We start from the raw sequence: 24563 nt of genomic DNA, 5'->3' as shown, positions 1-24563 counted from the left end.
CCATAAATGTTAATTTATCGCATTGAGAAATGATACTGATGGCTCTGCTTTTAAGAGGTAGAAGTAGTGGAAGAAGTGCAATGCAAACCTCCTCAAAGGTGAGCCTAAGCAAGACATGAGCGCCATTTAACCTCCGAGCATCTGTACAGACGTGGAGGCTGGGGTGGAGGAGGCAAAGTGCAGCGCATGTGTGGCGGCACTGGTGAAGCAGAGATCAATGACGAGGGAGTCACATTTAAATGGATCGCCTTGTCCTCCGAATGGGCTGTGATTGGTGTGTGACTGATTAGAAATGATCCAGACTGCGGGCTGACAGCTGACAGCAGCTGGGGGTGTATGACTCCCGTGTCCTGCATGAACTAATGTGACGCTTCATTTATCTCAGGGTGCTTTTCGTACAGAGCAGGTCTAGACTGCGCTCTCCATAATATTTATATATTGATCATGTTTAGGCAAAGCTCTATTTCCTCCTATTTGAGTAGCATTTGCTAAAAACTGCAGCGCCCATCTGGAAAATTACCCAACCTCTTTTAAAGTCAAACTACATATTTATGAACCGTTTTCAAAGATTTACGTCTTCAGTGTTATCCTTTACATTACAAACAAGAAACGAAGGACATTCTACTCTGACGCTTGCATATATTTTTGCATCTTTTCTGCTTTTACAGCCATATTTACCATATTTATCATGCAAATCATGTCAAAGACACATTTGCATCAATTTGTGATGGACAATGAAGATTTTCTAAGTATGAGTCAGATACATAGTTTGTCCTTCAGCGGCTCACCTGCTCTGTAGACGAGGGCTCATGTTCTTAAAAGGATGAAGTAAATCCATTCATCACAAGGATAAGAGTGGATGTCTGAAATGATTGGCTGTCCATCATGTCAATGTGCCTATTGTGTGTCCCTGACATCACATACAATTAACAGAAGACAAGCAGAGGGAAATACAGTACATACAGTACAGTGTGTGTGTGTGCCTTTGGTATACACACAGTATTTCAACTGATGACAGCAAGTGAGTGGCTCCTTCCTATCATTTTGATTCAGCACCACCACATCTGGAGCTGATTAAGATTAATTGCCTGTTTACTTAAATAAATTGTTCAAAAGTCATAAAAATGGGAATGAGCTGAAAATTGGCACCGCAAATTCAACCAGCTCGTAACTCTCACATCTCTGGAGACACGGGGAAACAAAAAAAAAAAAAAAAACAGGGATGAAAGTAAATAAACTTTAAAGGACACCTTGGCTGTTCTGCTATCATCAGCAGGATAGTCCTGACTGCTCCTTTCAGAGAGGATTTGCATGAGATAACTCTGATATTATTCTGCGGTGTGGTTCGGGTTAGCCTCCCACTGGGGTTCACTGAATCATGTGCTCAATACTTTACGCTGCAATATCAAAGGAACACGACCCCCTCAAACTTTGGTGGTAAATACTGTCAGTCAGTGAAGCTGAAGTGAATCACATGACTGATGACAGATGAAATATCTTATCTTTGAACACTTACTTCCTGTAAATGTCATGTTTAAAACATATTTGTTAATGATTATTGGTCACTCACTGACAGTTTTCTGCAAGACTCGTAATGTATTATAATTCTCTTAATTGCAATACATTATAATCACTTTAAAATGCATTATAATCACTGTTATAATGCAACATGATTATAAGGTACTCTAAGTGGTCACTGGGTGATTTAAGTGAAGTCAAGAAATTCTCTTAATGAAATAACCCTGTTATGTTATGCTTATTGTGTATCATAATTAATATTTATAAGGGCTTATAACTATAATTATATAGTTCTATAAGCAGATTAAAGTGCATTATAAACATGTCTATAATGAATTATTTTCATAAATAGCTTTATCATTGTGGTAGTAAGTTTATTTGACTTTGCAAACATTTTGTACTGTAATGTATATTTCTATATACTACATATATTTTTCAAAACTTTGTGTATCCTAATATTCTAATTTATTATACTTTTTTGTTTTGTTTTGCTGTATCAGTCCCAAACTATGAGCACTGACAGGCAAATTCCTCACAAAAAGTGTTATACTAGCAACAAAGTTATTGAGTTAATTAATAACTTAAATATAAAGTTAAGGTTAGTCCTTTCTTAATACTTAATACCCAACTTTCCTGTCTATAGCTGTTAGCCTGAAGCTAATTCCTTACTAATAAAAATGGAGCACTTTAAAACACATCTAAAATGTATATATATGTATATATGTAAGTAATTTTCTCATACATTACATGCTCGCTGCTATACTAGCTGTTAGACACTAATGTGTCGCTAATACAACATCCTAAGTAATTGTGTACTCTATGTGTATATTTATATATATATATATATATATATATATATATGTGTATGTTTACTGGACTAATTATTGTACTATATCCTACATACTGTGGTTACTTATTGTTGATCTGTCACTGTAGATCACACCATTACCAGAATGATCTTTAAAAGACATTGTACATGGTCTCACAACATATTTATTCTCAGCTATAAACACCAAAAGCATGAGGCTGAGCTCCTATCCTGCACTGAACGCTGCACATTTGGCTTTTCTGTCTTTTCCGAGTTGAAAAATGTTGGGTAAAAGACTCTGCTCATCACTGTCACTTTTTACTCAGCTGTCCAACTTTACCTCTTGAACTGAAAGATGTTACTCGCCAGGTTGTTTCCTCCCCCACAAAATTTCATGACCCCACATAGACTGGCAGACCCGTCCTCTCTCTCTACATGCTTCAGTCTTCCCTTTATCTAGAGTTAGGGCCAGAACAAGCACTCTACCTTATGCCAACATTTTTACATTCAGTGTTTGTTGATAACACAAACTATCTGCAAGATTTGGTACTAAAGACAAATAAATTAGCCGTTACTTCTGTGGGTATTCTGCATCATAGCAACCAAACTGTCTCAGCTGAAAAAATGTCTTGCTTGCAAAGAGCTCTTAAGCGCTCCCAGCTGTGTGTTTTGAGCTGGAAAAAACATATTATTATACATATTACATACATGGCTCTATATTTCTGTACATTGCCTTTGTGGCTTTATGGGAAATATTCAGCATAACTTGACAAAGTCCTCTTTTTTTTGACTGTCTCCAAAGTATAATTTCATTTCGCCTCAGTTCACTGTTTTCCCTTTTTCTCTAAAAAGCCACAGACATGAGAACCAGCAAGAAAGAGCCCTCAAATGTAAAATGAGACTTCGAAATGGAGAGAGAAGACAGGTAATAACGAGGAGCAGCTTTCAGAAAGCCTCAATATCTGGTTCAGATCGAGCCAATTTCACTAAACTCCAAAATGATTGTGAAGTCACTCTTCACTTACTTTGACAAAAGCCAGCGCTCTGTCTAATTTCCCATTAAACACTCAGCCTTCAGAAATGAAAATTGGCCATCATTCGCCTTCACAGTCAAATACGGAAAGTTAATGCTTCATAATTAACCTGAAAGATGATTAAGAAGAATAATAGTAGCTAGAGAATACTTTTGATACAACAACCGATCCATCATGAGAAAAGGACGTTTTTGGGAATAAAAGACTTCCAAGAACAAAGATTGATGGTGAGCCAGCAGAGCTGAACACTGTGATCGCAGGTTTGTGTGGGTGCATCTATTTTGACTGGTGAGATTTGTTTAATTCAATTTACATTGTTTAAAAGTTGCTACAAACACAGCTGCTGCGCCTTGCTCTGCTGCCTACCATCTGGAATGATTTTTTTTTATCTTAAGTGGAGAGCCACAGAACATATTTATGCCTTTTCCAAAAGAGAAAGAAGTGTCTTGTGCATGTTGTAAAAGAGGAAACACATCAATACCAATAAAGAACAGTTCCAGCAAATGCACTTCATTTAACATCTTGCCAGAACAGAGCAGCATCCATCACTGCCTGACGGAAAGCTCTGAGTCCCGGCACAATATGCACCATGGCCTCGTTCCAGCTCTGTGTTTTATACTTTACCTTCAGTGGGCACGCTGGTTGGAGGGTGGGGGGTGGAGACGGCGTCCCTGCCTGCAGTGGCCTCTTTGCTCCTGGACGTGGTTTTGGCGACAATTGTGGTGGTGAAGGGGTAGAGGTACGTGGTGTCGATGATGTCACACATCTTGTCCTTGGTCTAAAAGACAAGACATGTTATTGTGGCTGCGTGCATCTCCAAAGAAACACACAGATGTTTTTCACCAGATTCAAGTCTTTACCTCATCTGGGCAGCTGTTGTCCACCCAGTCCTGCCGATGGCGGTCAAAGCCACTGGAACATCTGAAGGCAGAGGGAACAAATATCAGTCAAAAGGTGAATCTTCAGTAGATTTAATAAATATGATTGTGTGGTTTGTGTTTGGGGGATTTACGAGAGACAGATTAAAGAAAAGTTTATTAAAAAAACAAAGCAGAAGATACCTGACTTTCAGCCCCTAACATGGGCTGGATCCCACATTACACAAAAATTGGGATCATTCGTTTAGACCCTCCTTTGTCTGGGTAACTCCCATGTCTTTAAAACTACTTAAAATTTATAATGCAGTATTTTTAAGACAGGGTGATATAAAAAATCCATTTTCCAAAATGCAATTCCCTCCTTGTGCCAGTTGTTCAGTTATTGCTTGTTTTATGCCAGATATATATAGCAAAAATAGAAGACTCATCCTGAACTTTGGGGCCAAAACATACATTTACCTAATCAATATTTTATCCAAAGTGACATAAACTTGCCCATTAAATACAACTGCACTTGACCAAAGCACAGCAGCTATCATAAAATTAGTGTTTGAAACTGACTTGACATAGACGATGAGTTAGGTGTGTGTGCAGGCCATCAGTCCTCTACTAAAGAGACCCCTATTCTTTCATTGAGTAAAGTGACAACCCCTGACTGATGATATAACATATTATATGGAAATTTTATATCATATTCAATGCAAGTAATAACAGTACAAACCATGTGATAAACTGTAAAAATAACATGCAGGAAGTTTGCATAAAACAAGCTATTTGGATTAATTTTGAGCAGATTATTTCCTGTGAATACTGCATAAGAGATCAATTTTTCTTATATTATTTTAGTATTTTTAAATACAATTCTCTACAATGTCTATTATGTACTTGTGTTTAACAATAATACAAACTATATTGGCTTCTTATGACACTTGGATGTTGTTCTATTAGCTCTTTGTTTCTTTTAACTTTTCTAATGCAGGATGAGGCTGTTGATCAGTGAGTGAAGACTAGCGAGGGAATATAGCTTGTGTTCAGGTCTTCACCTCACCTCACTTTAAAGAAGTGTGTAGGATTTAGCGCCATCAAGTGGTGAGCTTGCAGACTGTAAACACCTCACCTCTCCCTCCCTTCTGAGCATGTAGCAGAAACTAAGGTGGTTGAGAGTCTTGCACAAAGCACAAAGGCCCATATCTAGAGCCAGTGTTTGTTTGTCAGTTCTGGGCTCCTGTAGAAACATGGTGATGCAACAACCACCATGGAGGAGGACTCAGTCCCTCTGTAGATATAAAGGGCTCATTCGAAGGTAATGAAAACACCAGGATTCTTATTTGCAGGTGATTATACACTAATGAAAACATACTTATGAATATTATAATAAATTTATGCAATATTCTGCCAACAAATCCCTGTTAATCTTTTAATTACAACCTAAGCCTTTAAAATAATCTAATTAGGCTTCTTCACAGAAATGAGTGCAATGCTGCGATATTGGCCTAATGTATATTTCCTTAAAATGCTTTCTTACACCCCTTCAAATCAAGATGGCCTCGTGACCTTGTGAAGATTTGGCAACCCCCTGTGGGAGTTGGGACCCCCAGGTTGGGAACCAGAACTCTACGACTCTGTATCTTGTCACTGTATCTGCTAAGCTGTGCCCACTTTTGAAGAATCCAACCAAATTTTAGATTTGATTTGAACCCTTCCCAAATGTATATCCCACCCTCATGTTCCGTTTCCAGATAAATTCTTTCTTTTTAAATGGACAGTTAAGATATGGAGGGAGAGGCTGATGACATACAGCAAAGTTCCTTCACTGTCATCAATCAATCAATCAGTCATTAGGGAAAAAGTCTCAAGCACAAGTTTATCTGCTACTTCAGCACCATGGACAGCACCATGGATTCATCAATACGCAGCACAGTTAGGAGCTGACATTTCAGCGTCATGGTCATGGCCATAGATGTGGTCACAAAGTCAGATCGGTCAGATAAAGGATCAGTGAGTCAGGCAGACTAGACTAACAGTCAACTAAACAATCCCTCTGCTCCTGCATCCTCTCTGCTACTATGTGATGAAGAGGAGGGAGGGCAGGTTAACAGAGGGGGATGCATTTTGGTCATTTTTCTAACAAGGGTTAAAGGCTATATAGAATGTGACTGTAAACTGATCTTGACATGTAAAAACTGATGGATTGGCCCTTTAACAGACTTGTAGTGTAATCTGAACCACATCAATAGGAATCATAGGTATGATTTATCATTTTAAAGAATAATATTTTTAATTTTTCTATTTACTTTTTTACTCTGAATAAAGCCGAAAGGCAAACATCTGCACCACCCGCTGGCTCCCTCTGAGGTCTGAACTCAACAAAGGATCGGCTTTGTACAGTATGAAGACGGAGGATCTCTGAGGGGGAAGTTCAGGGGGTCATGGGGCCTTGGGATAAGGGTGCTGTTGAGGCCACTGTGTATCACGGCCCAAGACGTCTAATAACCCCAGAAAGCAGACTGTAATCAAGACGGCAGCTACTAATCCTTCATGCTGTAACTGGATCGAAAATTATAACTCACCCACTGGTGAACTTATGTCTCGGCTCTTTGCCACAAACAGTATCGTGTCTGGAGGGAAAAGTTAGTATGCAAAGCAGTAAACCCACTCACACTGCGTTCTGTCCAGCAAACTGAAGCTGAAAACCCTTGGTAGTCTGCAAACGATTTGTCGCTGCATGTGGGTGACGTACAGAAAAAAATGCATAAAAATGAAAACAACCTCTGACCGACTCGCAAAAGCAGCAATGGTATCTGTGCTTTGTGCTGCGAGGACAATATGAGTCCAGTAGAGACTTAGACGTCCCCAGCAGGCCCCATTTCTCCAGAGAACATATTGTTATGGTAATGGCTTTATGTGAAGGAGTCCATTTTCATCTTTCTACCTCTCTAATCATCCCATTCCTTTTATTTCCCCCCCAAAAATTCTGCCTCATCTGTTCAATCAGGCGAGACAGATTCCTCCGCTTAATCCCCCACTTTTCCCCGACTGCTTTCCCCCGGAGAGGGAGGAGAGGGAAGCAGAACGAGACACAATATTACCGAGCAGGTCTGGTCTAACCTGTCGCTATGGGGAGCTCCTGTTTTGTTTCTTCTCAATGGTAACCATCTCCGCTAGCAATGCTTTTAATTACAAATGGGTGGAGGTGCTTCATCTGAATATAAATAACTCTCACCTAAGAGAAGATTTCTCCTCAGGTTTCCTGCATTCACAGCAGGGTGGACCGTTTTCATTATTGGTTTTTATTCTTGAAATGGCATCTCAAACTCATGGAGGACATGCAGGTACTCTTTGCATTTGAAGTAGTGGTGGAAAGAAAACTTGTACATTTTGTTTATAATGTATTTACATGATCCCAATGCTTCCATCAATGTTCCAACCCGGAAAAATACACAACTTTTCAAGGTCATGGCACATTTCCTTGCTAGCTAGGTGCAAATTGATGTAACTTCTGAGAAAACATGGGTTGTCAGAGTCAGAGAATGAGTCAGCATGATTTTCCTCAGCGATGGTGATTGTTTAAAAGTGTAGAACTCCCATGATCCAACACTACTTCACAATAACATCATCAAACTACTTCTTTTGTTGTTCTTTTAACGAAAAGAGACCCCTAGCACAGAATTTACATATTGTGTGTTTAAAATTAATAATCCATATGATTTTCATGAAATCAAACCCTGTTTTTGACACCGTTGATGGTTGTTAGTGGCGGAGTCCGCCACCAAATTCACAGGCAAACAATGCACATATTTCAGCCTGTTTCAGTTCAAACCAAATTGTATTTTAATTTAATTTTAATTCTAGTTCTAATCTTCTATTTTTTCTCTTTTCTTACAAGATACAGGGCTTCATTTCTAGAAATGTTTTAGAGACATATCTTAAACTAGAAGAGCAGCCGGAGCCCTCCACCACAGCCTGTATTCTATTACATACAAAGTGCAAAATTTCACAGCCCATAGTAACTGTTAAAAAACAGAAAGGATAGTTTACACATAGCTTTTTTCTCACATAAATGCCACATTAATGTTGTTTGAGGCTGTCTGTGGCTGTTCTCTTTCGTCGTAGGCCTTTATTTAGTCACACACCATTCACTGTAATTATGATGGCCTGACACATAGACACTGGTGTTATAATTGACCTCTTTCGCAATTATAACAACAGCAGAAAAATAATTAGTGTATCTGGCCCAATGGTTCGGATTTGCCCCAAAATCTAATGGGTTCTTCTGTGGCCCATGGTACTCCCTTGCACCAAGTTTCATTACAATCTGGTTTGTAGTTTTTCTGCGATCATGCGGACAAACACACAAACAGAACCAAGAATATCACGTCCATGGTGGAGGTAACACTTTTGAGTAATTGATTGATTAAATCAGATAGGGGATAACATATCTTCATATTGACTTATTTCACTTTTGTTACTTTGAATATATTTTACTGATAATAATTTACTTGATAATATTATGAATGCAGAACATTTACAAGTGACAGTGTTTTTACATATTTGCACTACTAGATTTACTACTAAAACATATTAAACACCCATTTATTTTCAACAAGCTGCATTCCTGATGTTCACCAGCTGCATTTTTGAGGTAAACAAGTCAATAAAATTCCTCCAAACACATCAATGTTCCTCTACAAAGGCACTTATGTATGTCCCACTGGGACTTCTGTCCTGCTTTATTAACCTGCTTCAGCAGTGGCTGCACACATCCGCCACAACAGACTAATTCAGTTCAGAACTTAGCATGAGAGAGGCGCTGCGCTCTCACCGTCCCACCACTTCACTGTGAAGAGGGTTCATTAGGGTTGTTCTCTTAAAATGTCAGCGCCTTTCATTAACCCCGGAGCCAACGAAGCCGCCACGTTTTTTAATTAGCACATGTTTAAAGCATGTTTGCCTTTTTCAAAGGAAGAGGCTGAAGGATACAAAGGGCAGATATTAACACAGTTAGAAAGCTAATTAAAATGCAGCTTAATGAGATCACTGCTACAGGCGTACAGTATCTCTCCACAGCGTCCACGAATTGCTGAGAGGAAAAACACCTCTTCATGTTGTTGCGCTGTAAATTAGTTTGTCAAATTCAGGAGAATTTAAGATGCAGGGCAAAAGGGAAAGTCAAAACCCCTCGCAAGTCCTAAATAACAAATCTCGATGGACAGAGCGGAAGTGCTGCACAATTCTGTAGTCAAACACATTACACACAGAATAAATGATGAGTCCAAAATAAAAGAGTGGCAGATGAATATTTGATGCATAAGGCATTCAGAGTGCAGCAGCATACAAAAGTGAGGAGACAGTGGCTGCCCCGAGTCAGCCTGAATAAACCCCAACAACAACCTCCAAAACAACATTTTCTGCAGATTCAGGCTGCACATTTATCAGTACAGTAAACATCTATTGACTTGCACTTTGAAACTTTCTTAACTTTCAGTCTATGGGTGATAACACAACTATATCTCTCCATAATTTATTTCTCCTCTCAGTCTATTTAACTCAAACTTTTCTACCCAGCAAAACAAAACCCACTACAGCTCACAGTTCAGCTGTCAGGAAATTCAGGGGAGGAACACTAACACTTCTTTTAGCAGCTCAAATATTTACTTTTGTTTGAAGTGCAGGGGAGACAGGAAGGATAAGATGAAAAGCAGAGCAGAGGTTGACAGAACAGGTGTGAGTTGAATGAATGTTAAAGTGAGCTGCTGTCTCGTCTAAATGGTAGAACTACATTCACTGAATAAGATTCTCCTGCAGCGGTAACAGAGATACTGGAGAGGGCTGTGCGTACAGATGGATGTTGTTATGTCTGCCAGGTGTCAGCCGGGGTTCGACCACGTAAAAGATCGTGTGTGTGCATGTGTGTGTGTCAAAAACAGGGAAGAAGCCCAATATTTTTGCACACATGTATGGTTGGATGCTGAAGGGCCTCTTGTGGTTGCACGGATTCACTCTGTTTTATAATGACTGCTGACTCCTCACTGCTCTTAACCAGCCGGCATGAGCTGCAAATCATCAACAACTGGAAAGCTAAAAACAAGGTTTGCCTAGTCTGTTTTAAGCCATGTTTACACCTTTGTTTTGGCTCAAAAACTGCCATCCATAGAAAAGTTTAGATTAATCTTAATCTACAGATTAATTTCATACTCTATACATTATGATCAACTAAGACTAGGTACAAAATGAGATTAATAAATCCCTGTTTTTTAGCTTTGCTGGCATCTCCACTATGTGTCTGCGCAGTCACCGTACTATTCAAGGTCTGCTAGTAAACAAATGACAGATGCAGACTTCATTACAAAATAAACTGTATATCACTCAAAATCCTGAACAGATTTTCATGAAATTTGGTTTGTTATAACCCTGAAAAATTTTACGTGATAGTGTTTACTTATCAGAATTAAATTCAGTTACTGACGGTGATCTAGTCAGCTCTATGCAAAAACATTAACCTATGAATATGTAGCACTTCCATTTTATATTGTTGTAAAGCTGCCTGGCTGCTTGTAATATTCTCAGTAAAAAACAAAATGTTAAATAAATTTTAAATGGAGAAGTTATCATCCAGTTCATTACTTCGGTTACAATACACACTATTACACTATTCTTACACTACATTACACTAGACAAAAAACTTTAATCAAAAAACATCTCAGCTGGTTGCATCTGGCAGTTGTGGTGACACTGCAGTAGGTTCATCACGATCCTGTGCAATAGTTTACATGAACTTTCACCGTGTTTTTGGGAACATTTATGATCGAAATGGTCCAAAGTTTCGATTTTATTAAATGTGAAGTGCTGGATACACCAAAATACCACGTTATTTGATAAAAAGCAAAGCCAAATCCTTTGAAAGGCGGTTCCTCATGCCTCTGTTATGTACAAACCAGAGTTAATGGGTGTGAGAGTTAGAGCTGAAATAATTCCAACAATCAATTTGTCAGTCAACAGAAGATTAATGCCCAACAATGTTAATAGCTGATTAATTGTTTACAGTCATTTATCAAGAAAAAAATGCAGAAATTTGCAGGCTCCAGCTTCTTAAATGTGAGGATTTGCTGCAGAAACGATTAGCTGATGTAAAGAAAAATCATTGCTGTTTATTTTGATACTGACATTTTCTGATTCCATCTGATGGACAACTTTTCTCAGTTTTATATATTTGTCAGGTCTTCCAATCAATCTTTTCAGAGTAAAAGTGTTCAAACCTGTTGAGCCGATGGCACCAGCTACAGTTGAAGTTGATCTGTGAGGAGATACATGCGCTACAGCTGGTAAACTGGAGACAGGCTGGAGAGGAGAAAGGTCAAAAGAAGGTCATATTTCAAAACAATTTATGCAATCAATAGCATAATGGACACATGGCCAAGAAAAGGTCTACAGGCCATTTAATGACAAGAAATCCATCTAATAACATTAATCCAGAAGCCCCCTGCACCGACTGAGCCAAAAGCAGTTAGAATAAATTCTCCTTACTGGGTAAAGGCATCATTTCCACAGCTGTAGAATTGGTGATCTTCGTCTTCGTCAGCTCCACACGGTGGTACTCGTAGATTGTCCTCCGCCTCACGTCTATATTTCGGAGAAAGAGGAGACAGAGTGAGGGAACAGACCATCGCAAATCTTCCAGCCAGAGATAAAAACTGGGACGAGTGGTCCCTGCAGAAAGAGGAAAGTGAGCGGGAGGCAGAATCAGGTCATAAGGGATGCTACCACAGCACTTTATTTCTCCCCCTCGCTTTGTGCCCAAGTGTCAGCCCACGACTTGGCAATGGACGGTAGCAATTTCCCCTGGGAGCTGATATCAATCAGACCCTGTTGAAAGGCTGCCTTCTCAGTCATCTGTAACAGCAAGTCATCAGCCGGGCTAAGATGGAGAGATTGATTAGATACATCATTGACTCTCATTGCATTCTGGCCCTTATAACTCATATGGGTCAGTGTAAAATGGGCTGCTTGCTTTTGCTGCCCATGCATCTTCACTACCATCAGTGAAAATGGAAAAGAGGAGGATAAATTACATCCTTTGTTAAAGTCAAAAGGGCTCTTTTCGTGCAGAGTAGCCCAACAGATCTGATAATAACTCCTCTGTGATGTTAATATAGTGGTTAATCTAAAGCCTAATTCGATTAAGAGACTTTCTATGCAGCCGCTCCAGGAATGAAACTTTAAATCTGTAGAATAAATCATTGGGATGCACAGCAACGTGTATCACAGCATTGCTCAATACATGACATTTCCTATAGCACTTGAATTTTCTTGAATAAAGAGCTACAAAATTGAAATTCAATGCACCAGACTGTGGCTGTGTAACATACACAGCAGCAGGGGCTTGTGAGTCTCATTCATCATACAGTATTGTAATATTCTGAGACAGTTTCGAAGTTAAGAGAACAGTTTGACATTTTGGGAAATAAGCTTATGCCTTTGGTGAGATGAGAAGATCAATTCTAATCTGATGTGCCTGTTAAATATGAAGCTACAGCTGGGAGATGGTTAGCTTAGCAAAAAGACTGCAAACAGGTGGAAAGAGCTAGCCTAGCTCTATGCAAAGGTAAAACAAATCTGTACATCAGCACCTCTAAGGCTGGAGATAAACCTGCTTTTTAACCACACATAGATAACATCATGAATGCAACTGTTCACATACCAATATACCGGATACCACAAGAAGGCACCTCCAGATTTGCATTATATAAAGGATAAACATGGCGACACTCAACAAGGCTACTATTTTGTCGATATTTGAGGTCACAGCAGGAAAAGCAACACTGGTGCCATAATAGATTGAGCATACTGTGACAATGCCGAGTATATTTCTCTTGTCTCTCTCCAATATGAGAAATTAATGAGAAACACCGCCACTATTTTTTAATGTCCACCACACAGCATCCACAGTGAGCCAGTAGAGCAGTTTGCTGTCAGCCACTTCATTCTTGCACCAGGACTCTACTATGATCCCTGCACCGCTCCTACTGTTCATGTGTGTATTTCATATTGCATATGCATAGTATTAATCTCAGAGGACAACCAACGCTCCAAACGTACACAGGATATACAAGACAGCCATAATGCACATACAAATGCATTGTTAAAAGGAAGAATATCACCAGTAGGGCTGCATGATTTAGTAAAAAAAAGTATTTTTTTAATTATTTTGACTGAATTGCAATTGAAATTTATGATAAGATTAGTGGAAATGATCAGTTCTGCATTATAATGTTCATGTTCACTGAAAAAAACTATTAAAATCATGATGATGTGATATTTATTGAGGTCTGTACCAAACAAACATGTTTTTTTTTTCGTCTAGAGAACAAGATTTTCAGACCAGGTTGTCTCTGCAACACTACAGAAAAAAAAAAAAAAAGAAATGAAATTTGGTTCTTGTTCTGTGATTTGGATCTTGCACTCGGCCATATTGTGATTTTATTACAGTTGTGATTTATTGTGCATCCCTAATCTCCGGCCTGAAGCTCAACAATTAATGTTTCCTGTGGTTAGTGTAGAAACAAAAAGCTGCGGTTTTATAGGAGGTTTTTAATTGGAATTTATGCGAGACTATGCTCACAATCACCTGAGCCTAATTATGCGCCTGGTTGATTTAGAAGTGCTGTCAATCTTCTCCCCTATTTAAATCGCAGCTAAGTCCCTTGTTAAAGAGGCAGTAACTGATATTTTTATAATAACAATAACAAATATCAATGTGAAAGTGGTCGCCCACAGAGAATTATCACCTGAATCTGCAGCTCACCTCGACTTTATAATGAGTTTGTTCATCTGTCTCCCAGAAAAACAGGACCTACTTCTGGTTCACTCTATGACATTAGAAAAAAGTTGATGGAAACAACAAATAAAGAAAAAAACATCCTCATGTTGGGATGTAGTGACCACACTGTTTCCACACTGAGAGAAGAAGACGTGGTTTCAGTGTCTGCATTGACTGTCCCATGAAAGAATAATCACAACTTGTCCAACTGACAAAAATTCCAGAGGACCTTTGCCAATTTTTTTTTCTTACAGATGGCCAAGGTGCCTGGTTTTCTTTTTTTTTCTTTTATCTCACTTTCATGACATTCCAAAAGTTGGCTTTTAATTCGCTTTACAGTTATGTGGAAACATGGCTAGTATTGTTTTTGGCCTAATCAGGCACCCGTTTTTAACAAAAATACTCTAAATTCCTGCTGCATGCTACCTGTCCATCACCAGACATCAGATGAGCAACAAGCTGGTGAACATAGTGGAGCATTTAGAAGCTAAAGGGACGGATATTTCCCTCAGGATTTGGTAGACACCAGTGAAAAGAGAGTGAACATTTGACTTACAGTCCTCAGATAACAAGAAACACCACACACAATGAATCCTAATGTTGCTCAGTAAATATTAGATGTGTTAAAAAGCAAAACAATCTTCTTATAAGGTGATAATATGTCACTGCTGTGTTTAGAGATTATTTCTGCTGCCCCTCGGTGGCCTAAAAAAGTCAGCCAATGCAGGTTAAGGACAAGAAAGCAAATAAGAGTATTTTGCAAATTCATCTGACACTATTCAAGGTTATTTTTTTGTTTGGTTGATTGATTTCTGGTCGGGGAATTGTTGACTGCGCTGCTTACAGAGTTGTTCTCCTGTTGTTCTCCTCATGTGAGAGGATGTTGCTTCCCTGCAGACCTGCTTGGTTTGATTATACACGGGACAACTGATCAAAGCAGCAAATGTGAGCCTGCTCGGTCTAACCTGAGAATAAGACCGCCTTTCCTTTCCCTTCCTTTCCTCCCCTGGTGCCTGACTTCCTCTTGCCTCTAGCAAAGGGATTATCAGGTGCCTAATGACACGGTGGGGGCCACAGGAAGGTCAGCTCCCCAGCCTGGGGCTGCTGATGTGTGGGCAGACCGTGCAGCCTCGCTGGCCTCTGCTTTGTAGGTGGATGGAAGCTGCAAATCAGATCAATTATTGCCTGATCGCAGCCACAACATAAACAACTCCTAATGAGGTTTCAGCTACCTTCTACTGATAATATCAAACAGGCAAAAGTGTGTCATCAATTACAAAGAAGAGAGTCTAATTAAAATGACATCCAGAAAGATAAAACACTTGTTATGGTAGCCCATTTCTGCTAATGTGATGAAAAAAGAAGATCCTGTAAGTCATTATAATGAGTACTTTTCTTGACATAATGACTTGTGATGACTAGTATCCTAAAATAATGACTAATAATAACTATTTTGAGTGACTAACTCATTATTTTGGAATACTGATTCCTTGTTTTTTCCTTGTTTCTCGTGATTTGGAGAACATTTGTTGTTATTTTAATTCTTTATTTTTAAGAAGTTTATCATTATTTTGGGATAGTAAATCATTATTTTGAGATACTAACTCATGAATTTTAGGTGCTCACTTGTTATTTTATGATACTAAATCATGTGACTAATTATTTTGAGAAGGTTTCTCATTATAATGACTTACAGGATATTTCTTTTGTCATCACATTGGCAGAAATGTGCCTCCAGAACTTGCACATTGTGTCACGCTCATAAGCCGTAATACCTAATGGAAAAAAATGTCTGTTTCCATACTTGCTTTGATGAAATTACAAAACCGGGCAGCCTCTTATTGCTTATTCATCCATTTGGAAGAACTGCATGTAAATCAATAGAAATGTGATGTCAAGACGTTGAGTTAAAGATCGATGGTGAAATGGCAGGCTCACACTGTCCTGCCACCAGACAGCTCTCTGGCTGTTTGTACTGTTTTACAAAATATTACGATGTCCTCGATCAACCCCTTTAACCCTCATGATCACACTCTTGGCTCGTTGATGTCTCTAATACATCAAATCACAATGTTTCTGATTTTCTTAAGTGCAGACGAGCTGTGAAAAACCTAAAAATAAAAACAGAACCATGACTGTGTATAATTAATAGCTCCAGTCTTGGCATCTTTCTGCCGGGAGTCAAGATTATTAATCGTGGTACAGGCAAGAAGACATGAAGAGGACGGAGGTGGTTTTGGCTTAATTTTAAGAATAACTCACTGTGACTGATAATGCATAATCTACCATTGTGAGTATATTAATGTCAGGGTTTTCACGTGTGCTTGTACCTGACCTGTTAATTACACGCCCTGTTCACAGGACACCCACAAATCTTCTCTCTCATCTCTTTCCTTTACTGGATGGGATGTCGGCCTGCTCTGCCCAGAGGCGGTGTAAAATGTTTTATTTGAGCTTTTAATCCGGGATGAAGCTACGGCCGTTTAAATACGGTCTCCCCTCGTTGCCATGGTTGCCGCGCTGTAATTGGCTGCAAAGACAATTAACCGAGTTGAAACACTTCTTCACGGTACGGCCTGCAGCGGGCATGGCTCTCCTCTCTGATTCGTCTCTGGTCAGATTAAGTTCTCAGGGTATGGAACCTTTAACATTCCAGCTATCAGAAGCCATTTATTTATCTGGGATGAATGCTTTGAAACATGATGAAAACATGTCAAAATATTTTTCTTTCACCAAGATGATCACTTTTAAATGAGATCTGAAGCAGATCTCAAGGACAACTTTCCTTTTATCAAATAAATAATAACATTCCTCTACAGGAACAGTCCTCTCTGCACCATCTTTTTAACCTGCATATCTACTGTACGTGCACACTCTTAGAAATAAGGGTTCCAAAATGGTTCTTCCTGAAGAGCCACCCAGAAAATTTTGCTTCTGAAGAACCCTTTTGTGAAGAGTGTGCTTGTCAAGGGTTCCTTATAAGACTATGGGTTCCCTTTTTGAAAGGAGTTCTTAAAGGATTGTTGAAATCCTGGAGAACTCTCTCATCAAGGGTTCTTTGTACCACATGGGTTCTCACGGGAACACCCTGGGTTGCTTCAAGATAAAGCCCTTGGAATATAGAAAGGTCATAGGTAGAACTAGCTGGGTGGGTTCTACATAAAACCACTGGAATAGAAAAAAGACCAACCCCCTGGGTGGGTTTGTGATAGCACCCAGAAAGGGGTAAGGTTCTGTATAGAACCCTGACAGAGGTCTCTGGTTCTCAGTAGAACTCACAGGGTGGGTTCCAGATAAAACCCTTGGAATATACAAAGGATCTCAGTAGAACATTGGCAGTCATCATCATAGGCAATTTTAGGTGAAACCTTTTACAAATGGTTCTACTGAAGGTGTAACCCTTTTAGTTGGGTTCTAGGTCAAACTCTCTCAGTGGAACTTGTATAAAAGGCTTTACCAGGGACAAAGAGTCTTGTCCTATGGGGACAAGCTTGAGAACTCCTTATGGTTCTAGTTAGCACCTGTTTTTCTAAGAGTGCAAGAACAAATGGGAACTCTAACCATCCTATCAGCAGGGACTGAATACCTCTTGAGGAATGAGTGACTATGGCTTCATTGTTCTCCATGAAAACTGCTGATTCTTGCTTTTTCTAAAGGTTAGTCCCCATCCATCTATGAACAGCTTCCTATTAAAGTGCCATTCTCTATCATAAGGACTATTACTATCAGACCCTGTGATCTTAGATGCTGCATCCTTTGCTGTGTCTCCAAACTATTTTCATACAGCTCAGCGGGCTCGTCAGGTCCTTCAGACTGACAGGTGCTGGATGCAAATGCTGCCCTTTGTCTTCACCTGTGTACTTTGCAAGAAAACAAAGGCCTCGTTTGTTTGAGCTGTTGCAAGAGTTTGACTGTTTGCAGTGACTGAAGGCAACCTCAGCTATCGACAAGAGTTTGAAGGGTGTGTTTTGTTTTATTATTTAGCCTTCCCAAAACCAAAAACTCAGGGGCAGAAATGTAAGGAATGGATCAAACTGTGTGCTGGTCTGCTCTAACATTAGCTGGAAACTTAAAACTCCAACATCCCCGGCCAACGTTACCCGAGATAGCGTTTCATTTGCCAAGCACAGCAGTTGTCTTCCACCAAACGGCCTTTTGTCTTGTAATATTAAAAGCAAAACTATAATGTTTGAAACTTGAACAAGTATGCATGCTGAGCAGTCAAACGGGGTTATGTTAATAATACTCTTACATTTTTCTCTTTATTTCATATCATCCACTTGCATCATTAACTAGCATTTTTCTAACAATAGCTAACTTAAGATATGACTAGGCCTATACATAAGATGCTTTTACAGATCCCATGCAACATATTTCAACCATCTTAAAAATTAGCTTTTCTTTTAAATACAGAGGACTCTTGCACATAGCATATTTAAGAACAGGAAACAGGAGAGGAGGAAGGTGACCAAGGTTAAGTTTGGTCCACTTAGGAAGACTTAGGAAGGGTCAGTTACCAAGCAAAGTCTCAAATGTTGACACTTAATTTAGATTTAATATGATATATGTAAATGAGGGCACGACAGGTATTGTATTTAGTTGTTTGTATCTGACAAAAAAAACAACAATTTTGACTGTTTCATCTCTCCCCAAAATGAGATGTATTACAACATTTGGATTTCTTGAGAAGCAGAATAAGCACAGTGATCGTTTCAGATGATCAGAGCAGAAAAACATGTCTGACACGAAGTAGAGAGCGCACGCTCCGCAGAGACATCATTCACGTACAACACAACATCTCGGTCTCACTCTGTTTCCATTCAAGATTTCATCACTCCATAACCAAAAAGCTGCACACGCTGGTTTCATCATGCTGTGTCAGAGGCATCAAAGACAGCTCGGTTTATGAAGTCTACGAGGACTGCGTTAACAGGTTCAATATACAAATCACTCAGTGCCAACTACAGCCTTGGAGAAAGAGATTTTATAGGAAAAACCGTCAGATGAGACAAAAAACAGAGCCCATGTCAGAAAATCCTTCCACTCCAAGGATCTTATGTTTTGGAGGGTTGTTTTACTCTTAAAACAGACTTACAAGAGTCATTCTCACGACGTACTTAGCTGTAATCGCCTCTCCATCTAACTCAACATAAAGATGCCAAGTGAAGGACGAAAAAAGCCCTTCTTATGCACTGGGCTTAAAGTTATAAGGTATTAACTTTGAAATAAATGCGATCCAAGTTTCACACACGCAACCAAAACAGAGTTTAAATTACTGAATAAATCATATCTGACAACTCATTATTGTGGCAGACTTTGAATCAGAGCCCATGAGAGAGCACGAGAGTCTGACTGCAGATGAAAAGGTTTGAAGTGTCTCCCCTTTGCTCGAATTTGCTTTAAATTTAATGGGCCTAAATTGCGGAGCCTCAAAAGCGAACGGGGGAGGCAGATCTGGAGCTGTGCCCGCGGCGCTGCCCGCTGCCCGCTGAGAGAAGGTGGAACGGTGTTGGGAGAGGAGGTGGTGACAGTCGCTCCAACTAAAGCAAAACAGACGAGGCCGAACTCGCAGCCATGAGACACAGTTTAAAGGGTAAATAAAAAGCTGATGAAACCATGTGCTTAGTCAGCTTAATGACTTTCTGCTAAGCTCCGCCTCCCCTCTTAGTTACCGTTGCTACGCCTGTCAGAGCTTTCTGTGCTAGACTGCAGTTCACCTTGGCAACCGTTACAGGAAATCACTCACTCATTCGCCATTGGTGGAAAGAGTCCTCAAATTTTCTCTCTGTTGTGCACTGATAGTTGAAAACGATAACAACTGAGTAATCATTAATAATGTAGAAAATACATAACACATAGTTTTTTCAACCTTTTTCTAATTAAAGTTTTTGTTCTGTGTTGTTTTGTCATTTTATTTCAAATTTTCTTACTTAACTCCACCAGAAAAAACAATGTCAAATGAGGTATAAATACCGCCATTTCTAGACTATTGATTAAATATTCTTGGATACAGTTTTAATTGTTTAAATTATCAATGCTGATTAATCCTTAACATCCTTACTCCAGACCTGTTCTACTGCAGTGTTTAGTTTTTCACCTGTTCGTCCTATCCAATCACTTGTGTATTTTTACTTTTTCCGATGTGTTTTAAGTTTGCCGCAGCACAATCTGCCTAAGCTGAATTGAACTGATTGAAAACTCCACCTACAACTGAATTTTGATGTTTCCAGCCGACTTGATTTAAAGGGAGAACCCCCTAAAAGGGTTTAAATGTGCGTACTGTATGCTACAAGACTGAGGCTAAAGCTGCACGTCCATCCTCGCCAAGAGATGACATGCAAATAAAGAGCACTGAGGACAGAGCTAATACACCACTGAAACATAAACACACACAAACACATTGTTTCAATTTACGAGACAAAAGGCTTTGAGGATTTGGATTAACCAACAAGATTACAACATAACACTACCTCGGGTAACAAGTCTGGTTAGAGTTTCTTAAAACGTATCCAAAGCATGCAAAAGTTTGGCGTAGGGCCGTGACAAAAACCACCTGACCACAACATCACGGTCATGTGTCGCCTATGGCAGGTTTGAGCTCATTAATGTCATCACTGCAATATTTTTGTAGGGTCAATCTCAAGTTTCATTCAGGGTAAATTTGGTTTTCATCACGGTAAGAACAACGCATGTCGTCACAGTAAAAATAAACATACTGTTTTCTGTAAATTTTGCTTTTGTGTTCCTGGTTTTGGAAATGTATCACTCTTGCTGCAGCCTCACACTTTCGGCATGCTGACAAAATTCATATTTTTTTTACTGGGCTTGCCATGCCTAGTTACAGATGCCGCGACTGGATAATTGCTGTTGAGGGAGAGCGTTTAGCTGCATTAGTTCATCATGATTTTTTTCTGTTTTCAAAAAAACAGTTCCTTTCTGTGTTCAAGTGAGCAAATATAATCTGTATAGGTGTTTCTGAGACTCACTGGGTATCTGTTGGATCTTGTGGACCACCACAAAGGCATCAGACAGGCCCACCTTCACCGGGTGATTGACAGAGCTGATCTGTGACACCTCAATGGGGATCTGAAATAGAAGAAGGGAAAATCAATTACCAGAACCGCGACGATCTGACTGGAGCAGCCTCGTCTGACAGCACCGACAAGACAGACAATTTATTACCCACCTCCCATAGGAATCTGCTGAGACATTATGCAACTTTAATAAAGTATATGGCTAGGTTTGGCGCATAGAATAAAAACTTCAGACGAAGACAGGATGAAAAAGAGCAACGGCTTTGTGAAGTCAGGGAAAACAGGCACAGTTCTGAATGTGGTGTTTTGATTTTGCACAGCACAGCAAGAAATGAGCTAAACTAAACAAACTACTCAAGGATAAATTCTTTAAGGAAGATAAGACGGAGGTCACAAATCTTTTTTCAGACCAATAATAGCGGCATAATGAGATAAAAACTCTTGCAGCTTTGAGATCATCGTGCCTAACATGTGAAAATAACAAATTAAAGAAAAGAGGCCTCGGTGATAAAAGAAGCAGCCCTGCTGTTATAACCACCGCAGTTATCACAGATCATTACTAGTTACTGCGATTTCAGACTCTTACAGCAGTCTCTATTGGATCATATTTTTCATTACCATCTCTTTTTCTCTGTTCAATTAAGTTGTTTATCTTCACATTTTTGAAATTTGGACACGAATCGGCTCCACTGGGAGATCTAGTGCAAAATCAAATAGCATAATTTCAAATTATGTTAGAACCAAATGAAGCATGTGGGAACAGTATGAGGACATGAAGTGATATTTTCTTAAGGAGTGGTCATCATTAAATTTATTATGCTCTCAGTCATGTTGGCGGGACTCTTGTGTAATGATCAGAGTGGAAACACATGAACACGGGGCACGTGTTTCCTCAGCTGAAAAGGCGGGTGCTGACTTAAAGGGAAAAATACACCACTTTTTATCTGCACCTCCAGTCAGTGTTGATGGTAAATGATGTTAATTGAGGCAAGAAATTCCTGAGTGCATGCCATGTTGACCTAGAAAGCTGAGTTCTTCTGCTGCAAAATCCGTTGCTCTTCCTGCATCCAGTGATGTCACAGTGATGTCATTGGTGTTACGGAAGGGCTACAAGGTATTTCAGCCTGGATTTCTAGTCTCCGCCTCTGGGTTATTTGTTCAAGTTTGCTAAAAACACACAGTACAGTAGATAAATTCTCCTGTCAGTACCCCTGATCCCTGTACAGCCCTAAAGTGTCTTATTATTATGCTGTTTTTTCCATTTATTTTTCCCTTTTCAAAAAATCTGGTTCTGGTTTGGATATTGCACTTGACCATTTTGTGATTTTATTGCAATTGTGATTAATTGTGCAGCCCTTCTGGAAAATATAGCAAGATGGACTATTTTGCTGAAGACAAAGATGGTCTGACAATTTGACTGTGAGCACTGCTCAGGCCTCCTGTCTTCTTTTTTTTTACTTTTTCATACATAAAAGCAAGATCCAGCCCCCTGGATCTGACGTTTATTAGTTTGTGTTGTAAGCCCACTCAGATTGGGCATTGTTTTATGTAAGATAATAAAAATGTCACTCATTGAATCAGATGGTTAAATGGTGTTAAAAAAGACTGTAAAAGTCAGACATAACATAATAAATACACTGTCTTAGTAAATCATAGTTATTTGGAGATAAAATAGGAAAACGGGAAAGTTTGATCGATGAGTCCTGACCTCTTTATATGCAAAAACAATCCTGCCGGTGTTGTGCAGTGTTGCCTGGAAGGTGAAGCTGCCCAGGTTGTAGTTGTCCTGTAGGTGGACGTGGTCCCACTGCACCACCAGAGAGGTACCTGAAAGAGAAAGAACCACAATGAAAACACATACAGTACATTAAGGATTGCTTAGATAAAAAAACGATAGCTGCCTGCCTGCTCACACTTTTTATTTTCTAATACTGACTTCTTTTTCACTGTTCTTGAAATACCATCTCCACTGTCTCAGCTCTAGCGTGAAATGAACTGCTGACCGGGCAAACGTGTGAGAATAAGAAGACATCAATGTAACAATCATGTTTGTAAGGTGATCTGTTTCTGGGGGATTATTTCCTGGCAGAGGTTTCATTTCCCCCTGTGGGTGTGAGGTGATTGACACCGGAGTAGTGTGAGCGCTGATATGAAAACACTCCACTGGAGCAGGATGAAACAGCAATAAAACTGAAACTTTTGACAAAACCAAATCAAGGCGTGGTGGTTACTGTGATGGATTATGTAGCTCCGGCAATTTTCACAATACTGAAGGCTTTTCATGCTGCGCGAAGACAAAATGCCTCGCTGTAAATGACTTCTTCTTATGGAATAGGAAAATACTTCCAACTATAACGGCTGAGAGCAGCACCAACAGGGACTGAAGCAGAAGACACGTTGGCACAAACATTAAGAGTGAGTTCACCCAAGGACAAAAGGACATACTTTTTCCATCTCTAGTGGTGTCAAGTCATAGTTTTGGCTTTATTTGTTCCAGTTTTGATAAATCAGTCTCTGAAATTAAAGCTGCCACCTCTACACAATGTATATAGAAGGAACTCAGAAAAGAACAACCTGGTTAAACTAGATAATGTAGATTTGTCAAGTTCAGTTCCTTTCACCTTCATTGTATTGGGGAAAAGTTTAAGACGGCATATAAAACTGAAATTACAGTATGTAGGGAAGAAACAATGCATTTAACCACAGAAAATCAATCTGCCATTGTGTGGTAATTGATTAGTCACTTAAGTTAACGCTCTCCAGCTTCTAAATTGTGAGAATTTGCTGCTCCTCATCTGATGCAAACTTCACTACAAAATCAACTGTAAATTATCAAGAATTTCAGCATTTGTGAATTTCTCCAAAAATGCATATTTCGCTCACTTACAATATCAGTACACTATTTTATGCATCTTAAAGAAAGCTCTGGCTGCATCTGGCAGCTGTGGCGGCATTGCAGTCGGTGCTTCACCACCTGCTGCCTGGCAGAGATCTGCCCTCTACTGAGTGCACTCCTCTAGTGTTAGTTGCAGCCCTTACTGTACCTACATGTTCAAACACCACTACGATTACATAATAAAATGTTATTTTCTAAAATGGATGAGCTGGCCCTTTAAACATGGATGCTCAGTGTCACAGGCATAAAACCTCAGACACAAATCATGAATGTTGCACTGCTCTGGTTCAGATTTCATGTATAAACACTGCCAAGTATCTTAAAGACCTCTGGAGGCAGAGTGTATGAATAAATGAACGAACCAATAAATAAATTAGTATGTGAGTAACTTACTGTCAAATCCCACTACTAAAACTTTGAATCACATTTAACCACAAGGAGTCATCATTAGGTGTTGCCTTAATCTGGGCGCATATTAAATTAGCAGCAGGCTGGCAGGGTCGTCCTGCAGTTCCACCCTCCAGACAGCAGAACCTCACATCACTTTTAACGCTATTCTGATTTACCATGGACCCCCG

General features: G+C 39.5%; 1 protein-coding gene across 1 annotated transcript in view; it reads right to left on the bottom strand.

The window, feature by feature from the left end:
* Window positions 1–24563, bottom strand: part of plxdc2b (plexin domain containing 2b) — a 124058-nt gene that overhangs the window by 17822 nt on the left and 81673 nt on the right. The window contains exons 6-11 of the mRNA XM_084747212.1: window positions 22798–22916; window positions 21042–21141; window positions 11763–11858; window positions 11495–11576; window positions 4221–4281; window positions 3985–4138 (exon numbers count right to left, since the gene is read on the bottom strand). Coding sequence (XP_084603338.1) covers window positions 3985–4138; window positions 4221–4281; window positions 11495–11576; window positions 11763–11858; window positions 21042–21141; window positions 22798–22916 — 612 coding nt within the window. The remainder of the gene's footprint in view (window positions 1–3984; window positions 4139–4220; window positions 4282–11494; window positions 11577–11762; window positions 11859–21041; window positions 21142–22797; window positions 22917–24563) is intronic.

Source organism: Lutjanus erythropterus, chromosome 21, assembly GCF_056507025.1.
Source record: "Lutjanus erythropterus isolate fLutEry1 chromosome 21, fLutEry1.hap2, whole genome shotgun sequence".
NCBI classification, from domain to species: Eukaryota; Metazoa; Chordata; class Actinopteri; order Lutjaniformes; family Lutjanidae; genus Lutjanus; species Lutjanus erythropterus.
This window is presented reverse-complemented; position numbering and strand designations above follow the sequence as displayed.